Source organism: Scyliorhinus canicula, chromosome 13, assembly GCF_902713615.1.
Source record: "Scyliorhinus canicula chromosome 13, sScyCan1.1, whole genome shotgun sequence".
Lineage (NCBI taxonomy): Eukaryota > Metazoa > Chordata > Chondrichthyes > Carcharhiniformes > Scyliorhinidae > Scyliorhinus > Scyliorhinus canicula.
The window spans coordinates 24,305,736-24,322,311 of NC_052158.1; the positions used below are offsets into that span (position 1 = coordinate 24,305,736).

Sequence of the window (16,576 nt, forward strand, 5' to 3'; positions counted from 1 at the left end):
ATGGAAAGCGTCCCAATGCATTATTTCGAAGAAGCCCTGGAGAACGCCCCTGGTGTTGCGACGAATAGGTATGATAACCAATACATTGGAAAATTTTATCTGGTCAGTTCTATACTACTGATTGTCCGTCCTTATGAATGCACAATAATTGCGACATTTCCTTGATCACAGAAGCGGCCCAGCCGGCATGGCTGCTGATACAAGTGGTACTGGCGTATCATCGCCGAGCTGTCCAATGTCCATACCGGAATCCGACCCATGGTCCACGCTGTCGGTGTCCTGGTGCACGGCAGCCGTAGGTCCCCTGGAGTTTCGAAGGTCAACAGCAGGCAGAACGAGCAGGTGGGATCCAGGTCTCGCATCTTCTCCTTGGCCATAAAAGGGAACGGTCTCCGTGGCCTGCGTGGGCCATGCCAGTGGTCCCTAGTCAGGTTGATATGAGTAGTCCAGGTGGTAGAGTGTCTCTGCCCCCTCGACCGGGACCGCGCACAAGATTGACCCCGGCGCATGGATGACGGTCACAGGGATCCATCTGGCTCCAGTCCAGGAGCTCCTGAAATACACGACGTCACCTGTAGTTACTTTTCACGCCCATGGGAGGTGGTGCGATTCCATCTCTGAGAGGCCCTGTTGCTGTCGTACCTGTGCCGCGACGTTGGGGAGGGCGAGGTTGTGACACGTCTGGAGTTGGCGCACCATGAGTAATTCGGCCTTTACATTACCGGTTGTGGCGTAATGCATCGTACAATAACTGAAAGGAAACCGAGCCAATCGCGTTTCCCACGACCCCAAGTTATTGTCGCTAATGGCTCTCTTGAACGTCTATATCGCTCGTTCGGCAAGCCCATTGGAGGCTGGGTGGTACAGGTCCGTCCATACATGCCTGCTGTCATTCCCGGCCGTGAAGGAATCGAACCTCAGGCTCATGAACATTGCCCGATTGTCGCTCACACCGTGCTTGCTAGAAATGGCCCACAGTCTGTCTGCTGTTGCTCAAGTGGTCGCCATGCGGACACACTGTACTTCCAGCCACTTCACTTGGGCGTCAACTACTCTAAGGAATGCGACTCCCTGAAACGGGAAGGAAATGTCGATGTCCACACGGTACACAGGCGTCTGCGCGAATCCCAGTAATGCATGTTGCCGCCAGTGTGGCGTTCTTGTGGTCCTGGCATGGGGTTTCATTTCGTCCTGGCACGGGGTTTCATTTTCGAACACCCGCTCGCTCTCGGCATTCAGTCCAAGCCACCAAACGTAGTTGCGCGGCAACAGTTTTATCTTGAACACCCCGGGGTTCTCATTATGGAGGTCTTTCATCAGGTGAGCATCTAGCCGTTCAGGTACGAACACCGGGTCCCCCACAGGAGGACACCGTCTTCGACGCTCATCTCAGATATCTTGGCGGCTTATGTCCTCAGCCCGCCTGGTATCGCCATATGTTGGGTCATGTAATGGACAATATGACGGACCGTCGAACACTCTGGGTCGGTCTGTGTTCATTCTCTGATATGAACTGACATTACTGGCAAAATACCCATCAAATGGAGACGGAAGACACGTCCGCGGCTGGAGCGGGAGCCTGCGGCTTTGTGGGTCGGGACAGGCAGTTCAACATATCCACGTGTGGTGTTCTTGTGCGCGTGTGATGATCCGTAGTGCACTTATAGGCCGATTGCAGCAGGGCAGACTGTTGCACCCAGGCAGATGCTATCGGCCCAATCACAGGATATCCCTTAAATAACGGCAGCAGGGGTTTGCGTTAGGTATAAACTGTAAACGTGCGGGCAGGACAGTGGCGCCGTGGGTTAACCCTGCTGCCTCACGGCACCGAGGTCCCGGCTCTGGATCACTGTTCCTGTGGTGTTTGCACATTCTCCCCGTGTTTGCGTTGATTTAGTCTCCACAATCCAAAGATGTGCAGGATAGGTGGATTGAACACGGTAAATGTCCCCTTAATTGAAAAAAAAAGGAATTGGGTGCACTAAATTTTGTTTAAAATAAATCAGCAAATGTGCGCCCACAAATGTACGCCTGGAATTTTTGTACCACCAATACCTCTGGCAATTCTTCCTTCTCGAGCTTGGCATAGTTTCACACGACGCAAATTCTATAGCTCCCTCTCTGCCCTCTGGCATGTGGTGTGTCCGGACCGCCCTGACGCCATATTGTGAGGCGTCGCACGTGAGGAGCAGGGGTTTTTCCGGGTCAAAACGAAACGCTGTCTTGTGTGGGATGCTTCAGTTCTACCTCTCGCTCTTCTTTCGCAGCTGGTTGAGCGAACGGAGCAGCGTGGCCATCCTGGGCATTTTTTGCACTTTAAAGTTCATGAGGCCGAGAAAAAAGCGGAGTTCCGTTTGGTCAAGAGAGGTGGGGGCCTGGCGAATCTCCCGCATCTTCTCTATGATCAGATGGAGCCCTCTGCTGGCCATCCGCGAGCATTGGAGCATGGCAAATGCACTTCTCCCTCCGGACCAAATACCTGCGTTTGGTTGCCCACGTGTTCCTGATGCCACGTCCCGGTGATAAGTCCATCGACTGGGTAGATAGCTTCCATTGGCAAACGTAGCAATTTTTCTTTTCATAACCCTCTGGAATATCGCGCAAGGTTAGGAGACTCTGAATGACAACCACGAATTCTGTAAAATCCCTGGTGAGTTTTGATCGTCACATATTTCCTGAACTTGGTTCGAGTTCCAGCGGCAAGTGCGAATGGGTCATTTTCAGCTCAGTGAAGATTTCTCCACCGCTGAGCCAGGCGAAGAGATCATCAGTGGGATGGACTGGGAAACAGTCAAGGCGTGATAACCGGTTCTCGGTCATTTTACAGTCATCACAGTATTGCATCACCCGTCGAGCTTCAACACAGAGGCACGTGCGTGACCCAATCGGCAGAGTGAAGAGGGAAAATAATCCCCAGCAACTCGAAAAGATCAAATTCCGGCTCTACCTTTGCGCGAATGCGTACGGCTCAGGGCACGCGCTAAAATACCGGGGCTGGCCGGGTTCCTTCACAGTTATCATGGTCATAGCTCCTTCTATGGTCACAAGGCTTTCGTCAAACCCGAAAGGAATTGAGACAGTACTCCCTCCGGTCCATGTGGTACGTCTGAAACATGCGTTTCCGATCTAAACGTATGTGACAAAGCCAATTGCAACCTCATAGGCTGGGCCCATTGCCGCGTACGACCATCGAGTGCCCACACGGAGTGGGGATGCCGAGTGGTCTCCAAATGTCACGGACTTATGGGCGCTGCTCTCATTTTCTAAGGGCTCGCCGGTATACGTTGGCAATCGCGCCTCCATGACGCGATGCTCCAGTAGCTGAAGATCTTTCCCGATGACGGCGACGTGCGTAGACTGACGACGGAACCCGCTGCTCCCGTGTCCAATTCCATATCTGTGGTGTATCTGTTAAACAGCAGTGCAACCCGGATGGGTGCCGTTCTTGGGTCAGCAACTCAGAGCAACGACAGGATTGGCTCCTCAGTGTCCGGTTCCTCCAGGAAATGATGTGAAGAGCTGTCCGGTGCAGGGGAACGGAGACCTCGTGTGATTGTTCGAAGCCTCTTTCCTTTTTTTTCTTTCCCGCTCGATACCGGCACCTGTCAGCAGGGAATGCTGAACTGGGGAAAGCTCCAAGGTCGCTATCGGACATTTCGCGGCGGCCGTTGAGGAACCTGCGATGGCATCCATTGCAGAAAGTTCCCATCATCTCACCTCCTGGTCGATGGTCTTGGTGCCTCCCAATGTTCAGGACCGCATTGTGCATTTATCGTCTGTGCTATGTTGTATAAATCATTGTACGATCTGCTTGGACTGTACCAGAACAATAGTTTACACTGTACGTCGGTGCATCTGACAATAAATACAAATCTAAAAAGACCATGGTATGGTCTTTGCAATGTGTGATGATCTCTTGCATCTGCGCTCTTGTTCTCGGAAGGAGAGTTCATTGGTTTGATAATTCTATAAGCGTCTATAATTCACTTCCTGCCAAGTTAACTTGCCCAAAATGAATGATGAGTCTCTTCAGAACTGCGAGTATACTTCTAAAATGTTATAAACAGTTCGGGAAAAAAATCTGTTGAATTCAAGGTGATCAGTAATCTGTAACCTCCATTTCGATATGTACAAGTTTTAGTGTTTATTTGGTGACAATCAATGACTGCCAAATTGTAAATGTGACTTTAATATGCACGAAACGAAAAAAACCGCACGCTGTAAACCATAATGCCATTTTGAGACAACACTTGTGAGTTAATGTTAATCCAAACTGGCGTCACTGCAAAGGGTCAGTCGGTCTATCACGAGTTACTGCCTGATACGGTTCGCTGCACATTTTCAACTTTGCACTGCAAGCTGAATGTGCACAGACGAAGTGCCCGCCGACTTATAGAAGGCACCATGTTTAAAGGAAACGAAAGAGCTCACGACACGGTCTCCCTTGCTGACACCACATTTTAACTCTCGTGTTGTCGAATACATCTGCGATTGTAAATGTCTCAATGTTACCCTGTCAGGGAATTGTCGAAGTGTGCCACAATCAAACCGACAGCAACGTTCAGCCACGGGAACAATGGCAGGAGTGATCAGACGCAATAAAAACAACAATCAAAACAGGGAACGTTAAGGTCGACGTTATCTTTGAATGAAATATGGTGCAAGACATCGCTTTCAACGGAGCTGAATATTGCAAACGTTTCTTCAATTGCATTAACAATACGTTTCAATATTGTTTGGAAGGAAACAAAGTAAAGAGACAAGCTCCAGAATGCGGTGGTAAATGCATTTGATCGTAAGATTTATTGAATATCAAATTGATTAAGTAGAATGGCGGTACGGTGTAATGCTTAGCACTGCTGCCTTCACGGCACAGAAGACCAGGGATCGACCTGGCTCAGGTTGACTGTCCGTGTGGAGTTAGCACCCCCCCCCCCCTCCCGTATCTGCATGTTTTCAGTCCCACACGCCACAAATATGCGCAGGGTGGATGAATTGACGACCATAAACTGCCGCTTAATTGGGAAAAATAATTGGATGCTCTAAATTAGTGCTGTATATGGCTATAGCGCCATATGCAGTAAATATGGTGTACCATCTGTTTGAAGTCAATCAAAGAGTGAGTTGCGGGATGGGTTATGTGTCCTTCGGGACATTGCGGCCCTTTGATGCAGAGTGGTCATCGGCTGCTGTAACTCCAGGTGACCAGTTAGGTAACTGAATCACCGCTCACTCATTGTTTGGGGTTTTCGATAGGGTTCTTCTTCGCCGTGAAGTGTCCAGAGGCATCACTCATTGGCTTCCTGTTCGGGGCGTTGACTGTGGAGTGGCCTCCGTCCAAACATGCAGAAGGTCCTCTGGAACACCGCTGTCCTCTCGTCCGTTGGCGGGTGCACCAACGGTAACTGGTGAATTTTCTAATGGGGAAAACAGAATCCTCCACGGCTGTTGACACCATAGGGAATATCTGGGCTTCCATTCGCATTCGAAAATTTAGGATTGAATTACCAATTACTCATTGGCTCAAGCTGTAAGCTCGGTTTTTTTTTTGTGAAAGGAACATCACTCACCAAATCCGTTTCTGTCCGCAAACATTCAGAGTGTCCCTATTATAATGGGTATAATAATGATGAATCTAGTCAGAACTTCCTGTTCATCCGCAGGGGTACGTTCTCTCCTCTTACTGCATTTTCTCGGCGGGTCAGGGAGATTGTTATTCCCATATTTAAAGCTGGAAAGAAGGACTAAGCGAGCCATACTTCAAAAAATCCCTTAATATTTTTCTCTCAGGGGTTCATGCCTTACCTTACTTCTGTCTCTTTGGTTTCATAGGCTCTTTCCTCATTTTCACTTCCACTAAAATCGGACTTCTCTGGTCCATATTCATCTTGAGGATATTTCGGAATATGTTTGAGATTCTTGCGCCCTTCTCTGGAGCCGGCTCTTTTTGTTCAGCCTTGCCCCGTTTGGTAAATTTCAAACTTCCAAGGCACTTCCAGATGCGAGCATGTGGTCAGCTGGAGGCATTTAAAATCCGAGCAATCGACCAGATTGTAAAACAGGGCCCATATTCATTACCAATAGTCTTGAGCATGTGCCATTCTTGTCCGTGTCATCTCGACTGGGAAAATGTACTGCAGTATGCAGGTACGGTGCGAATCAGGTACGCTAAGTATGCTGTGCATTCAACGTCATTGGAATAGCTTTCCTTTAATTTTCGAAAAACACGTATTAGAATTGGAGGGCCGTTTTCAAGTCCTTAATATTGAGATAGCTGTTACCAGGTATTCCTCCCTCGGAGTTACAGCTTAACTGAAGACTCAGACTGCAGACAAACATCAATTCCGGTTAAAACGGCTTTATTTTCCCAATCTTGGTCCATGTAGATGGGAAAGAGATCTGAATAAATGCCAAAATCACTGTGACCAGCTCATGATTTAACCGCATCCTGTTGTTTACCAGGATGCGGTGTCGATTATAAAGTTGTTTTTCTGACATTCCCAGCTTAGTTATCGCAGTCAATTCCTGTCCACGTCATTATTCACCCAGCAGAAGGATGCTAAAGTCGGTTCCTCGTTACATCATGGATCGTCTAAGATACGATATTGGGGGAACAGAGAAAAATTGTGCAGTGAGCTGGCTTCATTACTGACCACACTGCTTCTGCCTAATCCTGCTTCTGTCAAAAACATGGGCAAATTAGCTATCTTAAATCCCATCATGCATTGTGGCCACTTCTTGAAGCATGATTTTGAATGCTTTTTAGGGCTATGTCTGAAAATGCATGTCTAATGGTTAATAAAGATTACCAGATATACTTTCTATGATTAGTTACAATACTTAATAAACTAACATATGTAGAACTAGCTATCCAGTTTTAAGGGGTCACATCTGAGGACACCCCTTCAAGTGCAATCTACTGCAATGGGGCTGTTTAGCACAGGGCTAAATCGCTGGCTTTGAAAGCAGACCAAGCAGGCCAGCAGCACAGTTCGATTCCCGTAACAGCCCCCGAAAAGGCGCTGGAATGTGGCGACTAGGGGCTTTTCACAGTAACTTCATTGAAGCCGACTCATAACAATACGCGATTTTAATTTCAGAAGTAGTAATGCACATAACACAGATACACCCCTATTTTCAAATATAATTCTTAATTAATCAGATTATAAAATTGAAATGATTTTTAAAAATGCACTGCCTTAGATTTCATGCAAAACGGTGATCAGTCCACATGCTCAAAATGCTAGAATTCTGAAGGTGCATCGACGCTCATTTGTATTCAGTCGATCAATCAGGAAGAACTTGCAGACCTTTAAATGTGCAGTTAAATAATTAATTCAGGAATAGGTTGTTCCAGTTGTTATTTCCCTATAATCTGCGTGGCACCATGACTCGACGAAAATTCATATCCCCACATAAAAAGCTATTGACTAATTTGCTTCCCGTGCCGTACCGCCACACGCGCCTGCAAGAAACAACTGTTGGATTATTGGTTCAAATGTTTTAAAGTTATGATTCTAAACGTTCAAGCGCATTGCGATTTTTTTATTTTCTGTTTACTGAATATAAAATTATTTTGAAGCTGTTGGCTTCTTTCATCTTGACATACAAAAAAATTAAAACTTTCCAAACAGCATCTATTTATTTGGCATCAGGAGAGAATACTAATTTTTTCAACTGTCGATTCTAGTATTTTGAGGAGTTGTCCGTGAACAACTCGCGATTAATCCCATGCTCTCTACATGCTTGTTCAATTATCAATGGCGCAATGCCTGGGAATGTGTCTCCTATCGGCTAACCACAGGCGCTTGTTCATTTAAAAAATAGTTAATACCAAGATTATGTGGGCCGCATCACGGTAATGACTGTGTTACTTAACATAGTTGATGCTTTAATTATTGGCACACCCCAATGGCTCATGGGAGTGCTGTTCAATCTCTGAAGCAACATGCCTCTGTAAGTGGACAGCACTTTCTGAATGTTCTTGAGCGTGGGTAGAGCAGGGACAGGAATGGTTGTTGCAGGTTCCAGGATTTAGTGTTTCTGTAAGAACAGTGAAGATGGGGGGGGGGGGAGTGGCATTGTTAATCAAGGAAAGTATTACGGCGGCAGAAAGGACGTTTGAGGACTCGTCTACTGGTAGAATGAGCCGAGGTTAGGAACAGGAGAGGAGAGGTCACCCTGTTGGGAGTTGTCTATAGACCTCCGAATATTTCCAGAGATGTAGAGGAAAGGATAGCAAAGATGTTTCTCGACAGGAGCGAGAGTAACAGTGTAGTTGTTATGGGGGACTTTGACGTTCCAAATATTGACTGGAAATACTGTAGTTCGAGTACTAGAGATGGGTCAGTTTTTGTGCAGTGTGTGCAAGAGGGTTTTCTGACACAGTATGTAGACAGACCAACAAGGGGCGATGCCACATTGGATTTGGTACTGGGTAATGAACCAGGCCAGGTGTTAGATTTATATGTAGGTGAGCACTTTGGTGATAGTGATCACAACTCGGTTATGTTTACTTGAGCGATGGGCAGGGATAGGTATATACCGCAAGGCAAGAATTATAGCTGGGGGATAGGCAATTATGATGCTATTCGGCAAGATTTAGGATGTATAGGACGGGAAAGGAAACTGCAGGGGATGGGTACAATCGATATCTGGAGCTTTTTCAAGGAACAGCTACTGCGTGTCCTTGGTAAGAATGTACCTGTCAGGCAGGGAGGAAGTTGTCGAGCAAGGGAACCGTGGTTTACTAAGGAAGTTGAATCACTTGTCAAGAGGAAGAAGAAGGCTTATGTTATGATGAGACATGACGGCTCAGTTAGGGCACTTGAGAGTTACAAGTTAGCCAGGAAGGATCTAAAGGGAGAGTTAAGAAGAGCGAGGAGAGGACACAAAAAGTCGTTGGCGGATAGGACCAAGGAAACCCTAAGGCTTTCTATAGGTATATCAGGAACAAAACAATGACTCGTGTAAGATTAGGGCCAATCAAGGATAGTAGTGGAAAGTTGTGTGTGGAATCAGAGGAGATAGGGGAAGCGTTAAATGGATATTTTTCGCCAGTGTTTACACTGGAGAAAGACAATGTTGTCGAGGAGAATACTCAGGTACAGTCGACCTGGCTAGATGGGATTGAGATTCACAAGGAGGACGTGTTAACAATTTTGGAAAGTGTAAATATAGATTAGTCCCCTGGCCAGATGGGATTTATCATAGGATTCTCTGGGAATCCAGGGAGGAGATAGCAGAGCCTTTGTCCTTGATCTTTATGTCGTCTTTGTCGTCAGGAATAGTGCTGGAAGACTGGAGGATAGCAAATGTTGTACCCTTGTTCAAGAAGGGGAGTAGAGACAACCCTGGTAATTATAGACTTGTGAGCCTTACTTCAGATGTGGGTAAAATGTTGGAAAAGGTTATAAGATATAGGATTTATAATCATCTTGAAAAGAACAAGTTTATTAACGATACTCAACACGGTTTTGTGATGGGTAGGTTATGCCTCACAAACCTTGGAAAGTTTTTTGAGAACGTGACCAAACAGGTGGATGAGGGTAAAGCGGTTGATGTGGTGTATATGGATTACAGTAAGGCGTTTGATAAGGTTCCCCACGGTAGGCTATTGCAGAAAATACGGAAGTATGGGATTGAAGGTGATTTAGCGGTTTAGATCAGTAATTGGCTACCTGAAAGAAGACAGAGGGTCGTGGTTGATGGCAAATGTTCATCCTGGAGTTCGGCTACTAGTGGTGTACCTCAAGGATCTGTTTTGGGACCACTGTTGTTTGTCATTTTTATAAATGACCTCGAGGAAATGGGTTAGTAAATTTGCAGATGACACGAAGGTCGGTGGAGTTGAGGATAGTGCTGAAGGATGTTATAAGTTACAGATGGACATAGATAAGCTGCAGAGCTGGGCTGAGAGGTGGCAGGTGGAGTTTTATGCGGAAATGTGTGAGGTGGTTCACTTTGGAAGGAGTGACAGGAATGCAGAGTACTGGGCTAATGGCAAGATTATTGGTAGTGCCGATGCACAGAGAGATCTCGGCATCCAGGTACATAAATCCTTGAAAGTTGCCACCCAGATTAATAGGGCTGTTAAGAAAGCACATGGTGTGCTAGCCTTTATCAGTAGGGGGATTGAGTTTTGGAGCAACAAGATCATGCCGCAGCTGCACAGAACTCTGGTGCAGCGGTATCTGGAGTACTGCGTGCAGTTCTGGTCACCACATTTTAGGAAGGATGTGGATGCTTTAGAAAGGGTTCAGAAGAGATTTACTAGGATGTTGCCTGGTCTGGAGGGAAGGTCTTACGAGGAAAGGCTCAGGGACTTGAGGTTGTTTTCGTTAGAGAGAAGGCTGAGAGGTGACTTAATAGAGGCCTATAAGATAGTCAGAGGGTTAGATAGGGTGGACAGTGAGAGTATTTTTCCTCGGATGGTGATGACCAGCACGAGGGGACATAATATTAAATTGAGGGGTGGTAGATATAGGAAAGATGTCAGAGGCCGTTTCTTTACTCGGAGAGTAGTAGGGGTGTGGAACGCCCTGCCTTTAACAGTAGTAGCCTCGCCAAATTTAAGTGCATTTAAGTGATTACTGGATAGACATATGGATGAAGATGGAATAGTGTAGGTCAGATCGTCTTCAGATGGTTTCATGGGTCGGCGCAACATCGAGGGCCGAAGGGCCCGTACTGCCCTGTAATGTTCTATGTTCCAATAAATACAGAAACAATCAGTAAAAGGTTATGAGCCTGACGCGAGCTGAGGCTCACATATATTTTCTGTAACAAACTCCATTCAAAAAGGAAAGCCGTAGTCTGCGGACAAAAATAACATGTCCAAGATTGTTTTTATTTCAAATTTAAAAGGCAGAGATTCAATAGTTTCCTGTTGGATATCCCAGACAACGCCTTGTTAATCAGTGTTGATTTTGCAAGCAGTTAGCACTCATTTCTTTTGGTTTCTAGGTTCACGCCGGGGGTTGGCATGTTGTTCTCATTCGTGCAAGATAAAACTATGAGACACAATATCTCTTTTTCTCGACATACTCAAAGTGCGTTTTTTTTTTAAATTTTAGATGCAGACCTGCGAATGAAGCTCGGTAAAACACAATAATAATCTTGCATTCTCTTATTAAGTCCTCACAGATGGTTTACATTATGACTGCCCGGATAAATTGTATAATTAAAGACTTGGGTCGGAACAAAACTAGTAAAAACATGTGTCCTCGTTCGTGTATGTAGATTTTAGTCTGACGTTCCAAAGGTGGTTTCCTGCACAGGGGACTCTTGAGTGCACAGTCACTGAAAAACTATATTGTTTTGTTGTCTAACGTATTCCGCCTGATCACAATAGTAGAGTTAGTCAGCACGCGTGATGCTGTTTTACGTGACTGTACACATAACAAGTTATTCGTGTGTGCATTTCCGAGCAATATTAAACTTGGTGGGCGGAATATAATTAACACAATATTAATGACCAGTCATTACACACGACATGTGGTTTGGAGTTGCCATTCAACAGTTCCGAAAGAAAAGCAGAACAAGAGGCGTATTTTTGGTAACTGTGGAAAAAAGAGAACTTTTATTTACTCGTATTCTTTTTTAAAATAAGCCAAATTATAAGAATAACGTTAACTTATTTTATTTCTTTATTTAGCTCAGAGGTTGAATCAAGTTAAAGGTAAACAACGCGAAAATGTTCACTTGAATCGATTCCCGAAATGAGAAAGTTAAACAATGAGTCAGCAGGGCTAAAAGAGGTCACGAAAATCCATTGGCTAACAGGATCAAGGAAAGTTCAAGGGCTTTGTACACATATATAAAGATCAAGAGGGTCGCCAAGGAAATGGTTGGCCCTCTCAAGGGATAGCGAGAGAATCTATACGTGGAGCCAGAGGAAATGAACGAAGTTCCAAATATGTACTTTGCAATCGTATTCTGTAAAGGGAAGAACTTGGTGGATGAACAGTCCGGTGAAGTATGTGTAGTCTGGGTCACATTGAGATCAAAATGAGGAGGTATTGGGGGCCTTGAAAATATCAATGTAGATACGTCGCCGGGCCTGATGAAATCGACCGTAGGACACTGAGGCACGAAAGGGAGGACTTTGCTAGGGCTTTTACAGGAACCGTTGTACCCTCACGGCGACAGATTATGATGACATTAAAGAAACAAGCGTGCACATAGTGTTATGTACGACTTCGGACCACTAGGTGGCATTGTAAACCCGCAACATCACCATGTGATCTGGGAGTTTAGAGTTGGGAGTTGGCCGTGCAAGGAGAAAGACGTATTGCCAGTAGATCCATTAAAGTTGTTTGGTATGAATTGCTTATTATTTTATCCAAATTATTTAACCACGCAGAGGTGCCATTAAAATAATTAAGCAAATATTCTGCAGTTCTGAATTAACTTTGGTCAGTCTAGTGAACATGACATGGTACACGGTGTGATGATTTTGGAAGAACTTGAGGATTCAGCTCAGAAAAATAAAACATTCTGAACCACTGAAGAAACCTCTGAAGGATAGTCAAGGAAATTAATATTTGCGAATAAACTTGCCAGCTACTGGCATCTTGTGCGCAATGAAATGTAAACCGTCGATGCCTGGAGTGGATGGCATCAAGACATCTCAACAGCTTCGATTATGTATAATGTAGACGATGGTTGAAGGGAGTTCAAGCAATAGTTTCAACTTCATGTTGCAGCTCTTGAACTGCAGGCACAGCCTGATGAGAGAGTTACCGCGTTACTACTCACTGTAGCAGGTCCACAAGCAAATGAGATATTCAATTAGTCTGCATTTGAAAACGAAGCTGACAGCAAAAGCTTCAAAGAAGTGATCAACGAGTCGATCAGTTTTGCTCTACTTGAAAAAACGAAATCTTCGAGCTTTATGAATTCCATACGCACACCCAGAACACGGGAGAGGCATTCGAAAGCCTATTCAGTGACTTGCAAATTGAAAGCAAAGCTGTGCAACTTCAACACACTCCAGTCGTTAATGACACGAGACCAGATGTCATTTAGGATCTCCAATAATAAAGTGCATGAGTGGCCACTGCGATTAACAGACTGCAGCACGAAAGTACCATTGAAATAAGTCACGCTGGCGAGTTTGCTGCAAAGCAGCTCGACACGTTGAGTCTCCATAGTATGGGCGTGAAGGCAGAAGGGGCGCAGAGGCCATTGTTGTGAGACACAGTTAATTAAGAAACGGACTCCCAGTGGGGGATGTCATTTTGAGCGGCCGATCCGATCCACCATTTTGTGTCTGTGATGTGGCAAACAGCATCTGCCATGGCAATGCCGTGCTTTCACAGGAAAAAAAAACATGTGCCATGTTTACTTGCAGGAGATATTTTGCAACACAATGTTTTGGAAAAAAAAGTCCTGCACAAACAAAGAATGTCAGCGACATTGATGAATGCGCCAAGCGAACACAGTCTTTGCAGGCGTGATCTCCATATTATGAATTATAAGTAATATCTTACAGAAGTGTATTTGTACCAATATACAGCAATAGTGAATTAAAGGCAGATAATGATGAAGATAAATGGAAGGTACCATTTTAGTTAAATAGCAATGTAATAACAGTGAAACCTGTCACTAGTGCGAGAGCCAAACTCACCAACATATCTAATGTGCGAAAGCTGCGAATTTAGCCAAAAATACTTATCGGAAAGGTACTACTAAGAGATTAAAATGGTAATGAATTATCGTCATTAGAAGCACGTGAGCCTGATGTTGAAGTCGGAACCAAAAGGTAAAGGTTGTGGCGGTGGAATGTGACTCCTTAATTCGAGTTCAGGTATGTAAGGACATACTGCTTCTCTGGCGAGTCTGTAGTGCAGACAATACAGCGACAGGCTGTCATCCCTCAGCAAGTTCCATATTGAATGATTACCATCAAGTTTTCCAAGGTGTTGGTACGTTACCATGCATGTGCACGGTTCAGTTGATGGGACATGCAAAGTCTGCGATTCATGATCCAAGATATTTGCCCGCCATTAGGGGACAAAGGCACAGTTGAAAGATAATGGTTGCCATACGTGTAATTAAACATATTGTACTCCCGACTAACTGGGATAAATCTGTGATCTGTGTAAAGAGGCGGAAGGGAACCGAATAATCTTCACGGATCCTAAAGATTTGAATATCAATATTAAAAGTTAACACTGCCCTTTTCGAAAAACGGAGGAGACAGCGTCTGGAATGGCAGTCACTATCTCTTTCAGCAACGTGGATGCGTAACAAGGCTTCTGGCAATTGAAGCTGGATAAAGAAAGCACACAGATGTGCACATTCAACACAACTTTCGGGAGGTATTGATTTTTTACGAGTGCCATTTGACATAATCTCGGCTTCAGAGATAGTTTATCCTGCCCTGCAGCACATAGTTGAAGTAGTCCCGGGGATCCATGTGTATGTGGATGACATTACTATTATTTGAGGGTCGACTCGAAAAGAAGATAAGTGTCTGCTGAGGGTCCGAAACAGTATCAACAAAACGGTCTGAACATAAATGGGAGAAATGATTTCCCTTAACTTTTCCAAGGTTTTGGTACGTTATCAGAATACACAAGCTATCCGCACAATGGGTTCAGCCCATTCAAGACAAGATAAGGGCGATTCAGCAGATGCCACACCCTGCGGATAAAAAATACATTTTTAGAATGCTAGGCATTTTACATTTTGTGGGCAAGTTGATCCCCATTTGGCAGCCAAAGCATCACATCTGATAGAGATCATAAAGAAGGATACAGCATTCCACTGGTCCGGCAAGCACGAAAAGAGTGGCAGGCACTGCAGGGTTCGCTGAGCACGGCGCCAGTGCTCACGTTCTTTTTCCCCAACAAGAGCACAAAAATGTTAACTGATGCATCACAGGATGGAGCGTTCCTGCTCCAGCAGAATCTGGACGAAGGCTGACTTCAAGTGGCTTATGCGCCCAGGGCGACGTATGACACTGAACAACGATATACACAAATTGAAAAAGTGTCTTGGGCACGTTGATGGGCTAAGGAAGTTCCATGATTATGTGTATGAGCGTCCAACCTTCATTTGTATACTGACAACGCCATTGGTTTCCAACATGTAAATAATCTCAATGAGATGTCACTGAGGCTGCAACAATTGGAATTACAGCAGTAGGATTTTGAGTTGGTGTGCACAGCGCGTCAACATCTTATTGTCGTTGACGTGCTTTCCAGCACTAATGAAACAACCAGTTGGATGAGAAATACAGCTCTACGTAAACAAAACGTCAGAGCGTCTCCCAGTCTCTGACAACAAGTCAATGAAAATTAAACATGAAACGAACAAGGACAGCAACATTGTTCAAAGTATATCAAAGAGGGATGTCTCAAAGGGTGATTTTCGTGTTTCTATAATAGTCGAGCAGAAATAAGTGACATTAATGGATCTCTTTCGCGCGCGAAATAAGCGCACTGTAATTCCACAGATATTGCTGTCAATGATCCTCGCCAATTTGCATGAAGGCCACTTAAGGGTGGGAAAGTGCAATCGGAGAACCAGGGAGGCAGTCAATTGGCCCGGTAAATTCGGACATTTGGCTAAAGGTCGGAAATTGAGAAACATGCCAAGGAAGCAGGTCAAGGTAGCTACGGAGATAAGCGATACGGCCACTATTCTGTGCAAGAATGTTGCCACGGATCGTTTCCATTATAACGGAAAGGAGTAGCTTCTGGTCATTGTCTATTTCTCGAACGACACTGAGATAGCGCAGTTGTCGAACTTAATGCAAGATGTGTGACAAAGAATGTAAAAGAGGGGCAGCATGGTGGCAAAGTGGTTAGCAATGCTGTCACACGGCGCCTACGTCCCAGGTTCTATACTGGCTCTGGGTCACTGTCTGTATGGAGTTTTAACTCTCTCCCCATATTTGCGTGGGTTTCGAGCCCACAACCCAAAGATGTGCAGAATTGGTGAATTGGCCAGGCTAATATGCCCCTTAATTGGAAAAAAATAATTGGTTACTCGAAGTTTAATAAAAAGAATGTCAAATAACCTATTGTGTGACACAGCATTCCGGAGGTGATCATGAGCGATAATGTTCCTTGTTTTGACTGCTATGAGTGGATGGAATTTGCGTGGCTGTATAATATCCGGCATGATAATTCCAGCCCACAATACCCTCGGTCGAATGGCAAGGATGAAAAGGGAGTGTATAACGTCAAACAACTTTTCAAAAAACACTCGACCGTCGTGAGGACACATACCTCATTCTCCTTAGCTATTTTTTCGGCACCAGCCGCTAATGGCCTCTCGCCTGCTCAACTGTTAATGAACAGGCAACGACGCACGACTGCACTTCGGTTTCCTCATGAGCCCGTGAACCACTCATTCACGAGACCACTGGTCTCCAATAAAAAGAGGCAGAAGTCGTTCTATGATACGTCTGCCAAAGGCTTCATAACTACAGCCAGAGGATATGCCGAGAGTACAAGCTACAAAGGCAATGGATGGTCTAAACAGGGAAGCGTATTGCGGTCAGGACGTCCAAACTCATATCATGTTATGATGGATGAGAGCTGTTTGAGACGGAATAGAAGCG

General features: G+C 45.1%; 1 protein-coding gene across 1 annotated transcript in view; it reads left to right on the forward strand.

Moving 5' to 3' along the window:
• Positions 1-16,576, forward strand: part of LOC119976528 — a 291,544-nt gene that overhangs the window by 91,592 nt on the left and 183,376 nt on the right. Inside the window, exons 6-8 of the mRNA XM_038817080.1 lie at positions 4,744-4,779; positions 11,076-11,099; positions 11,657-11,680. Of these exons, the coding sequence (XP_038673008.1) occupies positions 4,744-4,779; positions 11,076-11,099; positions 11,657-11,680 (84 nt within the window). The remainder of the gene's footprint in view (positions 1-4,743; positions 4,780-11,075; positions 11,100-11,656; positions 11,681-16,576) is intronic.